The sequence below is a fragment of the Haliaeetus leucocephalus genome, unplaced genomic scaffold, assembly GCF_000737465.1.
Source record: "Haliaeetus leucocephalus isolate CR32 unplaced genomic scaffold, Haliaeetus_leucocephalus-4.0 Scaffold143, whole genome shotgun sequence".
Classification (NCBI taxonomy): domain Eukaryota; kingdom Metazoa; phylum Chordata; class Aves; order Accipitriformes; family Accipitridae; genus Haliaeetus; species Haliaeetus leucocephalus.
The window spans coordinates 417,075-435,015 of NW_010972579.1; the positions used below are offsets into that span (position 1 = coordinate 417,075).

General features: G+C 37.8%; 1 protein-coding gene across 8 annotated transcripts in view; it reads left to right on the forward strand.

Moving 5' to 3' along the window:
* The window catches only part of ARMC8 (armadillo repeat containing 8), an 82,750-nt gene that overhangs the window by 49,312 nt on the left and 15,497 nt on the right, over positions 1–17,941 (forward strand). For all 8 annotated transcript variants that reach the window (XR_773957.1, XR_773958.1, XR_773959.1 and 5 more), the window contains 8 exons: positions 208–288; positions 3,930–4,005; positions 4,097–4,187; positions 7,823–7,883; positions 12,407–12,607; positions 15,199–15,294; positions 16,955–17,037; positions 17,337–17,418. Coding sequence is in view for 5 of the 8 variants with exons in the window: in XM_010561147.1 (XP_010559449.1) it covers positions 208–288; positions 3,930–4,005; positions 4,097–4,187; positions 7,823–7,883; positions 12,407–12,607; positions 15,199–15,294; positions 16,955–17,037; positions 17,337–17,418 (771 nt within the window). In the remaining 3 variants the exon portion in view is untranslated. The remainder of the gene's footprint in view (positions 1–207; positions 289–3,929; positions 4,006–4,096; positions 4,188–7,822; positions 7,884–12,406; positions 12,608–15,198; positions 15,295–16,954; positions 17,038–17,336; positions 17,419–17,941) is intronic.

Below are 17,941 nucleotides of genomic sequence, written 5' to 3' on the forward strand. Positions count from 1 at the left end.
GTGGAAATGATTACTGGAAAAGGACAAATACTATAAAAATAAGAGTTGGACTTGTTTACTTAAAAAAAAAAAAAAGTTGGTGTGCCAGCTGATTACAAAGTAATTGTCAGTAAATCTACCTTTAATACTTAACAATAAGTTGCAGACAGTGGAAACCCCTTATATTTTCTTTTAAAAAAATAAATTGTTTTTTGTTTTTCTTTGAAGGGTCCAGATCACCAGACAATCTTATTCAACCATGGAGCTGTTCAGAATATCGCACATCTGTTAGTCTCCACCTCCTACAAAGTAAGACATTAAAATTATTCCGTGTTTTACATATATTTATGAAAGAAATCCAAATGAAGATTGTAAAAACTATGTCTACACATATGAACTAGAACTATAAAGAGGTATAATGTATATTTCTAGAAAAACAGTTGTTTTTATTTGTCCTATGAATTTCTATCAAAATGAGACATATTGTTTTGGAATGCTCTGTAAAGTTAAAACACCATTAATTAAAACAGAGGTGGCTGTTGTTGATCCAAAGGAAAACGGTCACTCGGCAAGCCAATAGAAATGGTCTAATTTGTTGAACAATAAATCAGAAAAAGAAATTAAGCCAAAGAAAAGCAAATGTGAGCTGTCGTAAACAGAAGTCATACCTGTGAAAACATGGATATGGAATGCGTGGAAGCCACCATCTACCTGTGCTTTGTGCTCGCTGAATTTCACGAGTTTCAGCTCCATCTCTGTTACGTTTTAGAAGTTCATCCTGGACTATCTGAAAGTACCACCTCTGGGGCAAAGCATCATATTCTACCTGTAACTTGGTGGCAAGGAGGGTCAACTAGCTCTTCTCAGTCTAACGCCATAATTTCAAATCCTGAGCACAGCCTTAATCTCGTGTAGATTACTTAATAAAATGTTTGAATGCACAAAATGCTTTCTGAGGCTCTTCTGTGTAGTTTGTTTTTTTGAGGGCTAACAGATATCTGCTATGCAAATAATTTTGAAATCTGGCTGAAGCCAATCCTATGATGTCTAAGCAGTTGAACTTCCGGACTTTCTCATGAAGATACCAGTTTATCCCCAGCTCTTCTCTGCCTCCCCCCCACCCCCCCCCGCCCCCGAATGAATGACATGCATTCAGTATGAATGTCATTATTCTGAAAATAAGAAACAATTCAAAGTATCCAAATTTATCTTGAGTTATTTTTACTACAATATCTAATATGTTATTGGGCCGTTTTTATTTTATTGAAAGTAGGCTGTTTGCTGATTGATTGAGACTGGATGAGATAATTGTGCTTGTCTATTTTGATCTCCTACCTCATGACGAACATTCTTGATAAAGTATCTTTCAGCAGGAAAACTAGTCTTTAAATGAGAATTTCAAGTGAAGGGAAATTTGCTGCTCTGTTCTAGGGGCTTGTTAATCTCATGTGTGGTTCTTTTTGTTTGGTTTTGGGGTTGGGGGGGGTGGTGTTTATGAATCCAGTAGGAAGTATGCAGTCTTCAATATTTTGTTAGTGAGACTGATAAGCTTCTGTTTTCTGTCTTTATGTACTAAGTAGTTTTCACCATGATCAGGCAACATTTTGTTCTTTCTCCCATTAGCTGACCTTTTTTACCGTGTATTGTAAGGTGAATTTTCCAGGCTATGTTTGGCTTGGAACCCTTTCTAACAACTTCGAACCTTCCCTAATTTTTTCAAAGAGCTGCTTTAAAATAAAGAAATTGGAGCAATGTGAATTTTTCACGTTGCTTTTTCACCAACAAGGTACATGCAGTCTTGCATTAAAATACATATATTTAGTCCTACCTTACTGGAGAGATGTATAAAGTATTCTCTATTTTCTCCTTTGCTAGTTTGGTCAGGCCTTTAAGTTCCAGGTGTACATACTGAACTGCTCTTCATACACTTTCCTCTGTTAATACTCCTGGGATTAAGAGCTTCATTGTGGTCTTAGCTGCTTTCCTAGTGTTCTGCAGTAATTAGACATTCTCAGATTTCTAATGTAACTGATCCATTTTTGTAGATTACCAGCTATCTCATTCTCACACCTCTCTATACAGTTTCTTAATATTCAGCCAAATAAGAGCTTAACAGGAAAACACAGCATTTAAAAACTTTGCTTATTTTTCAATACTTGCAGTAAAGGTCAGCAAGGTATCTTAGATGATTTAGGCAGTAGGACGACACCAATAAACAGCAGAAACCCTCAAAATGGGATTTCAATCCCCATGAGAAGAGTTTGTCTAGGTCTGCCAAGAGAGTTGCCTATTATTTTTCAATAAACTCTTTTCCTTTGGTTTTGGGATTGTCCCATAGCCAGCTGTTTCTACAAATATCTTTCCTATGTGTTATATCATTACAAGTGTGCATCTTCACCACTGGTGAGATGTCTTAACACAAAGGGACTACAGCTTATACAGTGGAATTACAGATAATGGTTTCAAGACCATATTTACATATTTTTCCAAATGCTTGCGTTCCCTGTTTCTCATGTAACTACTGAACTAATTGCCCTTAAGTAGACATTACTAGCAAAGAAAGTAGTCATCATAGTAATTTTAATATCTTTAATCAGTAGAGCAATATTATATAAAATAGTTAACTTCCAGCTAGACTTCAGTTGTCCTCAGTAGAACCGTTAGCCCCTGCCCCTGACTTCCTGCTGGCAGAAATACAGCTCTTGAGCTGTGGGTTTGACTTTTTTCAGTGCTTTTTTGATACACAATCTCGCCTTCCTGCTACTTTGAAGGATACACTGTATTCATTAGATTGTCTCAAAAGTAAATGCAACTGTTGTCAAACAAGGCTTTTGTTCTGAAGCCAGGTAACCTGCTATCTGTTCCTCCTAAGACTTCACGACTACTGATAAGAGATCTTACTGTGGCTATGATTAGATATAAAATTAACACACAGAAGTGTGATTGTCTTTGCCATTGTTGTCTACCCTTGGACTTCCATGTTTCTAAGACTTTTTGTTGAGGAGGATGGGATGGGCCTAAATCTAACTTGCAGTAAGTGCTTTCTGCAGTGATGGGGTTCTTTAGGTCAAAATCTTGTTCCTTTTTCTTTGTTTTCACACTAAGAATATGGTAACAGAAACATGGAAAGACATGGACACAGTTTAAATATGTGCAACTCTAGAAGGTGAAGACGAAGGCTAATATCTGAACTAAATTAGATTGTTCATCTGGGAAGATGATAATGGTTGGTCTTCCCTGTGTCAGAAAAGTTGTTATAAAGACTTCACAGCCTAGTGTGACTAGGCAACCATGAAATACTGTTTGGTTACAGCAAGACATGGTTTTGGACTGGAGGATGAAGATCCAGCATGAAGAAATTTGTGAATCCTTCTTGTACAGGTGATACCTGAGGCTGTGTAATAGCAGTAAAACTTATGGTATATATTTGTTTTAAGATTAGTTCAGAATCACTTCAACTGGATGGTTCTCTGTAGGCATTTTATTAAACTTAGGTTCTCTGTAGATATTTTATTAAACTTAACCTTTAAAGGCTTCTGAAATACAAATCTCAACAACATGTATTACTGATTCTCTTATATACTTATGAGTCCTGGAAAGAAAAAGTACTACTGTTATGATACTTCTATTCTTTTGTTGTTGTTTGCATGTTTGTGAGACATCACAAATAAGACCAGTATTTCGGACTGTCTAGTTACCAAGTTTTATCCTTGCTTGTTTTTTTTCACAAGTAGTTCACAACATACCCTATAGAAGGATAATTCCAACAGAGAGATCACAGGAATGAAGGTGTGAGTTAGATGTTTCTGTCTGCCTTGTATTCATCACCTATATTTCTTATTACTTATATAGAATTATTTTCTGCAAGCCTATACAGCAGTATAGACCAATTTTTGCATTTTAAGTTAGTGTTTACATTTATACTTAATATATATAATGTTTTTACACAGGTTCGAATGCAAGCATTGAAATGCTTCTCAGTTCTAGCCTTTGAAAACCCCCAGGTATCAGTGACTCTTGTAAATGGTAAGTATAATGTTGCTGTTGGCTTATTTGACAGTCATTTTGTTGATTGGCTGAATTAGAATTACTTGGAGTTCTCTTTCATTGCTTGCAGTGTCGGTTGATGGAGAATTGTTACCGCAAATTTTTGTGAAGATGTTACAAAGGGACAAGCCTATTGAAATGCAGCTCACATCAGCCAAATGGTAATTTTCTTTGGGAATTAGAATGAAATAGTATACAATTTAATATGTAGTTTTTAACTGTTCCCTTTTTGCTTGTTGCAAAGTAATGTGATCTAAAATCTTAGGAATAATTACAGATATTTGCATTAATCTAAATCCTTGAAGAAGTGGTTCTCACCTAATAATCTTTATAGCATAACTTTCACTCTTTGCTGGATATAGACAGGAAAAAATGTTGCTGGGCAGCAGTTTTGTCAGGAACATGTATTCACATGTGGATTTTCACAAGCTGAACTGCAGTTTTCACAAGTAGCTTGGTTTTTATGATAAGTTTTACTTTGGATAGGCTATGGTCAATTGTATGTCCTTACAGAGTATAATACTGAGATATAATCATGTAGTACAAGTTAATGTCCTTGTTGCACGACTGTTCAGAGGACTCACTCAGGTGACTGGGGCTGTGGTGTGTTGACAACTGTATGCACTAAGATGATGAGAGAGCAGACCTAGTTCCTCTTCCCAACTGTTTTAATTAAAATAGATTACTCTTTAAGCTTCATGTCTTCATACAGCAGAATTAATGTTATTAATTAATTTTATAGTTCAAATCAAACTTTCCCTTCTGGTGGCACATTTCTGTGTGTTTGTATTCATAATGACTTTCTACTCCGTGACAAAATGTGACCAAGTTCCATAACAGCAACACTAGGGTTATACTCGCTTCATAAGCTGGGAGTTGACTCCCTTTAAGACCCTTTTCCTTTTGTTGTGTTGATAATGGAATAAATTACTTCAGGGGGTTAAAGAGAAAAAATTACCCACCACTATAAACTACTAAAATTAAACGTAACTTAAGAGTTTGGGCACTGATGTATTGTTTGATTATTCTTTTAGATTTTGATGGCTTATTTTTGACCTGGATCAGTGAGTTCTCTGATTCAGTTCAGCAAACAATTTCACTGACACTTGTCTCAGTGCAAGGTCTTGAGATTCTGGGTGAGGTGGGGTAGGTAGGATGGCCTCTTTTGTAATATTGCCAGGTTATGATGACTTAACCCATTCATGAAAGAAGTTATAAAGACATTTGGCAGGGGGGGGGGGGTGTCTTAGGTAATCCCACTCTATATGGGAGGCCTGTCTAGGGACCTCCCATGCTCCATTCCCACCACAACTGGTCTATGCAATCTGGTTTTACTGGTTTTGTTAGGTAGCTCTTAGTGAAGAAGCCAAGTTAAATTAACTGCATTGTACAGTCTCAGTCCTGATTGATTTATGTGTTTCTTTGAGAATTGAGAGAATACATAGAGAATTAAGTATTAGAAATTTTTTTTTTTCCACTGATCTCGAGATACAAGGCATTGATAAGTCATGAAGGCAGATTGGAGTTAAAAGAATTGCCTGGCTCTGGACTTTTCTTCTTGTTCTGGGATGAATGCTCCCAGGTCTATTGGTGTTCTTTACTGATCTGCTTCAAATTGGAAGGAGTTGGGTAGGCAATCCCATCTTTTGTTGTTGCTTTGCAGTACTTTGGCTCAAGCAGACCTTTGAAAGCATGGAAAAATATGATGCAGTGAAAAGCAAAAAAGAAAATTGCAGGAAAATGGAAGACAAACCATTATCTTGAGTTTCAGACTGGGTTTCTAATTAGTCCACAGGCAGTCATCCTTCTTAGTAGGGCACTCAAGGCCTCAGTTTCACGACAGTCCTGGGGGCTTGCAAGGCCCTACTGGCTTTTCTTCTGTAAGTCCATTCCCTACTCGATTCCCTCCAAGTCAGACTATCTCTCTTTTCTTTTTTTCTATTGAGAGTAGTAGGTGCAATTGTCACAGGTCCTCTTTTTTTCTGCTTCTAAATTAGACTTCACTCCTGCCTTGCCAGCTCTGGTCAATTAATCTGCAGTTCCTTTCTGATTTGTTAGGAGAGTCCTTGGAATGTGGATGTAGAAGGGGTTTTTTATGCATTTGTGAAGCCTTTTGTTAAATTTCTGTTTGAATCCAGACTGGCATGCAAGGCTATCTTAAGAATTGTTTTTCAACAATTGAAGTAGATGTGGAAGACCCAAATTAATACCTCTTGATTGAAATAAAGATCCTTCTTCACTTGAGTGGCAGTGTTGGCACAGAGGGAAGAGCAGTAAGCCTCTTGGGAGAACGATTTTACAGCTACAAGTGGAGCAGTAACCTTTTCTACTAAAATTACTGGAATTGCTTCCAGCTAAGCCAAGCCTATTTTGCCTGAAGTAAAAATACTTGAACTTATTTCATGTTTGAAATAGAGCTGCTTTGTCTGGCAAATAGGGTCTAGCTGGGCTAAATGGGAACTGCAAGATGGGTGCTTTCCTCCTGATTGTTCAGGTGTGAAAATGAGTATTTTGTCAGCCACAAGGCTTGGACAGTAAAAGTTTATAAAAATTACCTCTATGCTAACAATCAAGTCATATCTTTTCTCTTCTGAGAAATAATATATACAAAGACTTCTGATTATGGGATTTTAGCTATGTCTGTCACTCGTAGGTGTTTGGAACAGGATCAATGATGTTACCTTCTAAGAGGTGAAAGAACTCTTTAGGCACTTGGAAAGAGCTCAGGAATGCAATGAATCACAATATGCTTACAGTATGTTAGCATATTACTGCTCCTCAGCTGAGCAATTATAATTGACCCTATGTATGCTTTTAACCTGCCCACTGAGAGTTGAAACATGTTAGTTTTAAGTCACGTTTACTGAAATGCCATTATTTCTTTAACCTCAACTGTGGTATGATAAAAGCCAGTTACAATGGCTTAGTTCAAAAGCTAAAACAAGAGATACTTGACTGTTCCCGCACTGAGTGCAGAGCAGTTATCCCCCAGCTTCATTCCACTTCCTTGTAGCAGAGCAGGTAAAAACGATAAACCACTTAAATGTAAAACACTTTTATTGGTGAGTGAACTACTTTGCGTTTCTGGTAGCTTGGAGCATGTGTACAGGTAAACTAACAAAGCAACTTACGCATTTGTATGATGTTGTGTGTCAGCATTGTAGTTTGAGACCTTGGAGTTGTGATACCCACTTTCTAAGTTGCTGTCTAATAAAGAACAAATGCTGGTTTCGTTCACTGTCAGGGACTTAATTGGGTTTATCATTAGTAAGAATGTGCTTATTCCAGCAGTGTGTTAAGACATGCTTGTGGACAAGCATCACAGCGGTGCTGCATCTCCTAGGCTAACGCAAAGCTTGAATGGTTTCTGACTAAGCTGTCAGACTACCAACTCGCTATTGATTCTCTCCTGACTGTTTTAAGTGCTTGCCCATACTGTGTGCAGCAAGGACAGTGTATATTGCTACTTTATCTTAATGCAGGTTGTTAATTTTGGATTTTTTGTTGGTAAGAGAGGTTTATGGATCAATCGAGTTTGTTGGTTAGACCTTTTTTGACCAGTGTGTGGTATATGTGTTGATCAGTGCTCCAGCAAGATGTTCTGTACTAGAAATCTGCTTAAAAGTACGCCTGTAGTAGTTTGTTCGTGTGCCCAAGTCTAGTAAGCACAAATGTATTTAAATCAATGGTGGAACAAAGGGGAGTACCTTTCATTAGCACAGTTGGTCTGCTACATCTTTCTTAAGTGCATAAAAACCAATTGTAGGTGAATACATGTTTTATTATGTTGTTACAGCCTTACTTCCATGTGCAGAGCTGGAGCAATACGGACAGATGATTCTTGCATCGTTCTTAAGGTGAGCTGGTTAAACAGTTTTCTGTTTAGAATGTTTTTCTCACGTAGGGCTATCCTGGTTTTATTTGTCTCATATAAAAAGTAGTACAAAATTGGTTCCACTGAAGATTTCAAAGCACCAAGTTCTCCTGATTTTTTTTATCTAAAAAATCAGTTCCCTAGTTTCCCTTTCTGTCTTTAAGCATTTATAGTGACATGGCTTTTTAAAGAAGTTTTAAATAAAGAATCATACTAAAAGGTCAATATCCAGGAATAAATATCCTGGAGTTTGACACACATCTCTTTTGAGATTTGTAATCATTTCAGTAACCATTTTTAAGTAACATGGAAGCAACATTACTGTCTTGGTCTCTGTATATGAACAAGGCACCAGTTTGTCTTTCAATAGCTTATTTCACAAAGCTATAGCCAGAATACTTGCACAGTTTATACGTGGAGTCTGTCACGAGTAGATGATTTCTCAGGTTTCATGATGTTTTTGTACGTTTGTCTGCTTCATAATTTGGCTAGGGAAATTTGTTACAAAAAACCCCAAACCTGTCATGCTGAAAGACTGGATTTGATTTTTTATACTGCATGTGACTTTATAAGGAAATTCAGTAAAGGAAACTTCATTAAATACCATGGGAATGTAATCTGTTTCTTAATAGTCACACTTCTATAGCTAGACAAAAGAAAAAAGTGTTGATGAGAAAACATATCAGCCAGAGATCAGATAACAACAACACTGCTTGTTTCTCCATGAGATATTGAAGTATTACTGTAGTACTGCAATAAGAAAACCTGTTTGCTTTCTTTGATAATTACTGTAGCAGTCTGGCAGACTCCAAAGCTTTTAGTATGTTTTTAGCATCCTTCATTCCAGAGAATAACACATGGTTCAGACTTAAGGAAATGCAGATTAAATGCTTGAAAAAATTATTTTTTCCCCATATGTGCCCCTGTACTGAGATTGAGAAGACTACATGTGCTCTTGGAATGAATCTAGCAAGTGAAGGATCTAATCAGCAAAGCAGTCATTGTGTGGATTTGGTGGTGTGTGATCTGAGACCTAGTAACTTTTTACAAGAGTTCTTTGTCTTTGGCTGTGAAGGCCCCTCTGTGGTGTTCAGATCCTCTTGTGAACAGACAGCTAAGTGTATGCGTGACCACAGAATGGGCTGCAAGTCCATGGTACTGCAGATAGCTGTGTGTACTGCTTAAAACAATAAATGCTTACCACCAAAGGCTACTGGTTAGTATCTTCTGACTGCGGTCTGGTGCAAACCCCTGATGGCTCCTGCAAGCTTATATTTTAAACTGGAAAACTATAATGAGAGTGTCAAGAGCTGTCCCTTAGTCCTACTCTTTGGTAATGCTGGGGAAAGAGTAGCTTGTATGTAAGATACTGGAATAAGAAAGCATATTTATTCCTTCCAATATCCATGGCCATAGAGTCTGGCATATCTATGGCTTGTGTTAGTGCAATTTTGGTATCCATTATTCCAGGTAATGACAAATGAAAAATCCATATGTTTGCTGACACAAAGGCCCATTCTTTCTGTCTCTTTACTCAAGAAAGTCCAAAATGCAATTCATTCCAGTCTTGATAGTGGTATCTCTTCTGTACAGGCATCTGGTCTTAGAGCAAGTAAGGAAGCCAAGCTGCGTCCTTCTTCCTCATTCACCTATTTAGCTTTTTTCCAAATTGACACTCCAATTCCCTGTTCTCTCTTCTTTTTTATTACAACACCTGCAAACTGAGGGCTACAATTCTGTGCTCCCAACCTGTCTTGCTCCTGTAAACCTCATTCTTCTTTTGAAAGTTTCTTCCCTTCAGAAATCCCTAACTGTCATTTCAACCACAGACTATGTCCTAGTCAGGACATGTGGGTTCCAGAACTGTGCTGCTCTGGGGAGAAGAAATAGGGGTCTACTGCTGTAGGCAAAGGCAGGTTATTGCTGATAGCTGGCTGCTAACTTTATGTGGGGCTATGCATGCTCTGCCATGTGGGCTGAATGGAAAACTGCAGTCCTTTCAAACCACTATGAACTGATTTGCTTGCCAGTTCACAGCAATAAGATCACTTTGTTTTTTATGGAAGCTGCTCCAGTGCAAATAAATGTTTTAAGCTGTAGACTAAAATTTGTTGTAATACTTGAGAGTAGAATAAAGAGTGAGGAGAGGAGGAAGGCACAGAACCTTGCCTTCTTGTTCAGACTCCTCAGGTAATCCCTTCTTTTCTTCTGGGGTCACTCCAGGAGCTCATAGTTTTAAGATAACACACTGTCTCAGTCTGTAGTAAATCCAGTCACAAACTGTTTGACCTCTGGTGAACTAAGACAAAGCAATGCCCCCTTTAGTTTTCAGAAATTATTGAAGAGAACTTTGGCCCTTTGCTATCAAACTTCCTTATTTTAGAGGACAGTCAGGGATGTGTGTTTCCAAAATGGTTTTGATTTATTTTCATTGCCTGGTTTGAGTAGTGGGTTGGCCTGTAACACGTGAAAAAATAAAATTCTTTGGGGTGGGGAGAAGGCAGACGTGGCTGATAAATAATGGATTTGACTGGAAGGGGAATTATTTCTCTGGAATCCTAATAACGAAAGTGACTGTTTGTCCAGATAACCCTGAAGCATCCCAGCGATACCATGTGAATTAAGTATTCCATCTTTACAGTCCATTTTCAGACTTTTATCTGCTGGCCAGAAAAGGTCAGGTGTGCTTTGTGGTTCTTCATCTTACACCTCTAATACAGTCCCCTACTCCTCTGCATTAATTACGTTGTACTGACCTGTAGGTCTAATGGAACAGTTAAAATGTGTCCTTCAGAATTCTTGATTTTGTTTTTTTTAAACAGATGGAGTTGCTAAAAGTTGGACAGTATGCGATTTGTGTTTCTTGGGTGCTTGCAGCCAGTGACTTAACAACATCTAGCCCTTGAATTCCAAAAAATAGCTCACTTCAGGCCATTTGACCTTGGAAGGAATTGGGAAGTACATTATCTTTGTGATTTAGGCATGGAATTCCGCTTCTTTTCATTCTTACTCCACCTGAATGTGATTTCTTTGAGAGCTTATGTTCAGCTTTCATGATTTTATTTACGCTAGCCTCAGTTTTTAATACACCTTATACCAGCTTGGTAATTGAAACTGAGGATACTTAATTATTATGCTGCAGTTCTAAATTCTACAGATTAAAAAGTATAGTAATAATTAAATGCCTGAAGGCCTTTAAAGCAAACTTTGAACAAACTTGCAGAGGTCCTAGAAATCTCACTTTTGGAATGAGGTAATTTCTGAGGGCTGCTTAAATTTACCAAACCTCAGCAGCTGTCTTCTTTTTTAAAGAGTCCTTAGGTGTGTCTGTGCTGTCAAGCTGAAAGTCTTATCTGATGTCTTAAGTGACAGATAAGCAGAGAGGAAGTGCTTTGGTTCACTGGATTAGGTACAAGATTCACAACCTAAATAGTAATCCTTGTGGTAGCATCTACTTTTTTAATAAACATAGGCAAGTCCTGTAACTGCTTCCTTACCTGTGGAATGAAGATAAGATATTTATCTATTTAATCATTTGAACAGTCAAAGGATAAATGTTATTTCAGGTCCCCAAAAACATAACTTTGAGAAACATTTTCTACTAGTGTAATTCTGTTGAAGTCAGTGGAGTTACACAAGCAAAAACCTTGATACTATTCCTTATCCATTTTCATACTTCTATTTGGTGAGGCTCGAGTGAATGGAGTCCCCACCATTGGAGAACTGGTCTTTCCAGAGTTAAGTGCTTTTCATTGAGCTTCAGGTAAAGAAAGATTTGATTGTTTTTAATATTTAAAGTAGAGAAGGTATGACAAAAATGCTGACTGTGAGTGTAACCAAGGTAGGAGGGTCTGTCAGGTTAAGGCAGAATGGACCTGGACTCCAAGTGGACTTCATTTCTGGTTGACCAAATATACTACTTAGGAGTAGTCTTCCCTTCCCTGCTACTCCTAGCAGCCAGTGTGCGTCAAGGAAGCCCTGAGATTATTTTTGACTGCATTGTCCTTAGTCAATCTTAGATCACAAAAGGGCAGGAGGGGTCAAATACTTCTTGAGGGCAGCTTGGGTACTTTTGGTTCTTGTGTGTAGTAAGAATAAACCTGTGCAAATATGAACTTTTGAGGGGATGGGGGGTTTTTTTGGGGGGGGGGGGGGGGGTTTGGGTTTTTGTTGTTTTGGTGTTTGGTGGTTTTGGTTTTTTTTTTTACCTTTTGCGAAACTTTGACCATGGTCACTTCTAAACATTGCATTCACACAGACTAATTTTGACTGCATGAGAAGTTGGTTGAAAGTAGCCTACTGTATACTTAGTAATGTCTGAACAATTTCTCTGTGTGTGTAGTCTTTAAAACCACTAAAATCTTTGTCTGAAGGTACCAATTTAAAGAACTTCTTGAGAATTGCTGTAGGATAGCTATTTGATTTTTTTTGTGAGCTGCTTTATGAATGTAGCTGCACTAAAGAGTGGTGGGTTTTTGTTTGTTTGTTTGTTTTGAAACTTTTCAGACTCTGCCATGTTTGGTTCGAATGTGTAGTAAGGAAAGACTGCTGGAGGAGCGAGTGGAAGGAGCAGAAACACTGGCCTATTTGATTGAAACAGATGTGGAGCTCCAGAGAATTGCCAGCATTACCGACCACCTCATTGTCATGCTTGCTGACTACTTCAAGTATCCCAGCTCAGTGAGTGCAATCACTGATATCAAGAGGGTACGTTTCCTTACCCAGTTCTGAAGCTTTGAAAATGTGCAAAACCAATAAAAAATGGGCTCAGGATATTTCTTTTTTTACTCCATTTAAAACTTATGTCTGAGTTCCTCAATAGAAAGGTGACCAGAGGTCCAGTACAACTTGATTCCTGATGCATATAGTTCCCAAGTCTTTGCTTGCTCACTGCTTTTTCTGGAACTTTTATTATCCAAACTAAAATCATTGTGTATATCTGGACTCCCCATCCTGTAAGAAGAATGCTGCCATTCTTCTGTGTCAAATATAGAGAGATGGGCAATGGGCAGTTTAATGTAGCTTCACCATATGAGTTCCGTTACGTTTTCCAGAGATAGCAATGAAGCACCAGACTGAGATATCTGTCATGGTTCTCCTTTGCAGAGTTTAAAAGACTTACCTTCAGGAACCAGTACGTTTCAGCTTCATAAGAGATAATAGTCCATCTGATGAGAGAGCGATTTCAATTCTTAGGTCATGTTTGTGAACAATGTTAAGTTCAGAGATGGTTCTATTCTGTTAAAGCAGAAAAACATGTGGATGTCATGTAGCATTTCATATTGTGAGTTATCTGCACTTGCAAGACGTTGGATAAACAGAGACCAGATGGACCTTGGAGACTTAGTTTCATAGGTGTTGTACTAGGAGTTCTCATCGGTGAACTCTTTTTTACAGATTTGGATACACTTTCCAAATCACTAGTGGATCAATCAAAGCACTAGTGGATCCATCAACCTCAGAAGCAAGATTGTTTTTGATATTTTGCATAGGGAAATATCCATTGCCTATTCTCTTCCCCTCTTAATGAGTCTGATTTTTTTAGAAAGTACCCCCCAAAAAAAGGACTACAGAGCCTTGGTTTTTCTCTGAAACTAGCCCAAGAGGTAGACTTGCCTTTCAGACTTTTATAGAATGGCATTGATTCTGCATATAGAGCTGCCTTGAATTCCATGTAAAAATGCAAATTAAATATAAAAAAAAATCAATTGCAGTATAAAATTAAATAAGCAGAAGGAAGTTTAGCAGCTGATTGAGGAATAATGAATGTTGGCTGTAGCATCAAAAATATGATTAAGTTCCAAATGTGAGTGGGGCAATTATAAATATTATGACAATGCTTTGAGTGTTCAGAAAGTCTGTAAAAACAGTCAGCTGGGAAGCCAGGGTGCTTACTTTGTAAAGAATGATTTGAATTACACCCTGTAGGGTAAAAACTACATGAGTGAGGACTCTACCAAACCGATTACTTGTCTGTTTTAAATGTTTTTAACAATGATGTAATACATTCTGCTCTAATATAGCTGCACCAGAGAGAATTGCTCATACAGCTCAATTTTGGACAGTTCTTTTATTTCAGTGCTTTGCTGCTTAATAGCGCTTTTCTGGCATTCTGTGTAGACTTTAAATATTGCATTGTTTTGTGGAACCCTTTGCTACAGAGTTTTGAGGGCAGTCAGAATCATAGAATCATTCTCATTGGAAAGAACGTGAAGAGGTCTGAAAGTCTTAATTTTCTGTTCAAAGCAGGGTCAGTGCTGAGCTTGGAGGAGATTGCTCAAGGCTTTGTCCAGTTGGCTCTTGAAAACCACTAAGAATGGAGATTAAGCAACCTCTCTGAGCAATCTATTCCAAAGTTTGACCATTCTAATAGTGAACTTCTATTTCTTATATCCAGGAAGAACCTCTCCTGTTTTGATTTGACTATTGTCTCTCCTCTTGCTGTGCACCTCCATAAAGAGTCTGGCTCCATGTTTTCCTTGTAGGTATTGGAGGGCTGCTCTTAGGTCTCCACTCAGCCTTCTCTTCTCCTGGCTGAACAAGCCAGGGTACATCCCATCTGCTCTGCCAGGTCTGCTCTCCTGAAGTCAAGGCTCTGTACTCTGTGCCTTTCTCACGCCTCTCAGCAACTTGAACACTGCTGTTTTATGATCCCTATAGCTAGTGCTCCCATTAATTATCATACCCCTAAGCAGTTTTTCCTGATTTGCGAGCAGCCTATCCAGTAGTGCATCACCCTAATTCACCCCTTTAGCACACATGTTAAGAAGTTACCTTCCAGAAACCTCCTAGACAGCTTGCAGCCTGCTGTGTTACCTTTACAGTGGAAGCTGGAAGTTAACATCCACCTTAAGATGGAGGTCCTGTGATTTAGAGACCTGCTTTGGTTCCTACTTTTGCTTCAGTTCTCTTGATAAAACTTCCCTTGATTGTCTCCCAATTTTTTCACTTCTCCTGGCTAGTTCCTATAAATTTCTCTTGGGTAAATAAGAATCGTTTTTGCCTGAATATGGTCTGGATAGAGTTGTAACTTTATAGAGGTGTTTTGGCCTCAAATTGTTTAAGTTGACTTATCTGTAACTCCACAGAGAAATTAACCGTATTCTTAACTTCAGTTATATTATTCAGTTGGTAAATGTGGACATCAGCTAATGGAACAGCAGTTCATTTGTGTTTCTGGCTACCCTTGGTGTGGTAGACAAAACCCCAGTAGACAAGCACTAGATTACAACAAATAAGAATATCACATCTGTAATTTTTTAGTGTCTAAATTTCATATCTGTGCTTTATTTAAATAGCTTGACCATGATTTGAAGCATGCCCATGAACTGCGCCAGGCTGCTTTCAAGCTCTATGCTTCCCTGGGAGCAAATGATGAAGATATTCGAAAAAAGGTGAGCCTTTGAAAAAATGTTAGCAGTCAGGCAAAGATGTAGCTGAAAGTTAGGCTGGAAGGCAGTGCAAGAGTTTGCACCCTTCCAGCCCCCTTTTTTTTTCATTGTGATGTAAATAGGTTGAAAGGAGAAAGCTCTCTTTCTGTTACAACAGAAACTTTCAGATTGCACTTCCTTTGCATGGTTTTGAACAAAAATTAATGTCTTGCCATAACAAAATATAAGAGTAAGGTTTATTTATGTAAACATCTTTACAGTGATGAACTATAGATTCTCACAATAAGTTGTCTTTCAACATGTGGTCCTTGCTACTCATAAGCTGTGCAGGAATATTGTTGTGGCATATGAATAATTTCTGAAATGTATGTTCTGAGGGACAGAATATACCTCTGTTGTCATGTATCCTATTATAAAACAAATGTTTTTTTCAAAAATAACCCCTGGAAAGTCTAATCATGTTGGGAAACAAAGCCAAAATGTTTTCCATGATTCTGAAGTGACCAAGGGGGCTTGCACTGTCATAACAAAGCAGTTGCTGTGAAGGAAAACAAATTCTATTCAAACATCACGGGGAAGAGATTGGATGATTGGAGCACTGATACAGTTAAAAATTTATGTGTGGAAAGTGGAGGGGAATTAAACAATGAATTATTAAAAGCAGCATGTTTTTAAATTAAGCATGGAGTTGCTAATGTCAAACGTGGCAAGTACAGGAGGCAGGAGAATTTTCTGAGTTTATTTGCTGGTTAAAGGGGAAAAACAGAGGGAAGAAAGTTATGGACAGAAAGGAGGCAGGAAAACAGTGTTGAAAAGATAACTAGCAGGAAGATTTATCAGTGGGGAACCATTCAGGATCTCCAGAATTCAAACCCATAAACTTCTATTTTGTTGCAAGATGAACTTCTTTAGTTAATAGTAAGGATCCTTCTTTTACATATTGAAGCATTGTTTTTGATAAGTGATGGGTGCGTAGACAACAAAGTTGATTTATTATACAAAAGCTGTCTTTCATCTTGGTATTTAACTCCCTTTTATCCTAGTCTTAAGTACTTGTGCTGGCCATGTCTAAATATGGCAGATGAACTACTGTGTATTTCCAGATAGCTCTATAACATGTCTCTAATCTGTAGTTTTTTATATATTTTATATATTGTGTGCTCTCTTTTCGTAGAATCATAGAATCGCTTAGGTTGGAAAAGACCTTTAAGATCATCAAGTCCAACCGTAACCCAACACCACCATGCCCACTAAACCATGCCCTGAAGTGCCTTGTCTACGTGTTTTTTGAGTACCTCCAGGGATGGTGACGCCACCACTTCCCTGGGCAGCCTGTTCCAATGCCTGACAAGGCCATTTTGTTTTAATATGACATTAAGGCTAATTCATATATGTATAACCCTCTTGTTCCTTGATGATTAATAAAATAATTTTGAAAGCTGTAGTGGAGCACAGAATGTAGATTTTTTTTCTTTTTTTTTTTTTTTCTAAATTGTATGCAGATACACATTACTTTCCATTTACTCTGGGAAGAGAATGTGGCTTGCTGTTTTTTAGCTACAGTTTTTGTATGCAATATTTAAAATGTTGCAGACAAAACCCCAGTAACCCATAAATGCTTATATTATTTTATTCATATAATATTCATTCCTTTTTGCTCCAGATCATTGAGACCGAAAATATGATGGACCGTATTGTTAATGGCTTGTCTGAATCTAGTATCAAGGTGCGATTAGCTGCAGTCAGGTAGGAGGCTTTTCTGATTCATACAAATACTTTTGTCTTGTCAAAGTCTGTTGCTACACTTGTTAGAATTTCTGCTCATTTTTCAAAAGCTAATCTGAAGTCATTTCTACTGATGGAAAATTTATTGGTGGTGGTGGTGGGGAGTTATCCTGGACTAATACAATATTTTCTTTTTGCTATTTACAGTCTACTACTTACCAAATTCTAAGCTGAATCTTTGTGTAGAAGCAATGTATATATTACAGTAGTGTACGTGTGAGTGTGTATGTTTCACAATGAAGGTTTCTTTTCCATTATAGATGTTTGCACAGTTTGTCCCGTTCTGTACAGCAGCTCAGGACAAGTTTTCAGGATCATGCTGTATGGAAACCTTTAATGAAGGTAAGTAAAGAAAAGTCAAGTCTCAACTACTGAAGTGTTCTGTTCCATTAAAGGAGGATATGGTCTCTGTTCAATTTTCATGCCTTTCTGTAGAATCATAATAGAAATTAACCTAGAAATCAGAATTCCAGGACCTTCTCATAAGAGTCATAAATCCACACAGGCCAAGCAGCAGCAAAGAGGACTGTGGTCCATGCTTGATTTTTGGTTGAGTTTTCGTTTTGCTTTGGGTTTTTTGAGTGATCAGTGAGTGAGGCTAAGTTATCCCTAATGTTTACATAGGGCACTACAAGGACTCTATGTCCTTTAATTTTGAGCTCAGACTAGGTGGCACAGTTCAGACGTGGCCTATAAGTCCTACAAGAGAATTTAGATCTGCGTTTTCTCCTGTAATTCTCTACATTCTAGATCTCATTGCAGATTCTAAAACTGAAGCCAAAGAGCTCAACAAGATCTTTAAAAAGACAGATTTTAATATAATGCAATTATCCACAAGATTAAATGAGATCAAAGTGTGTAAGGT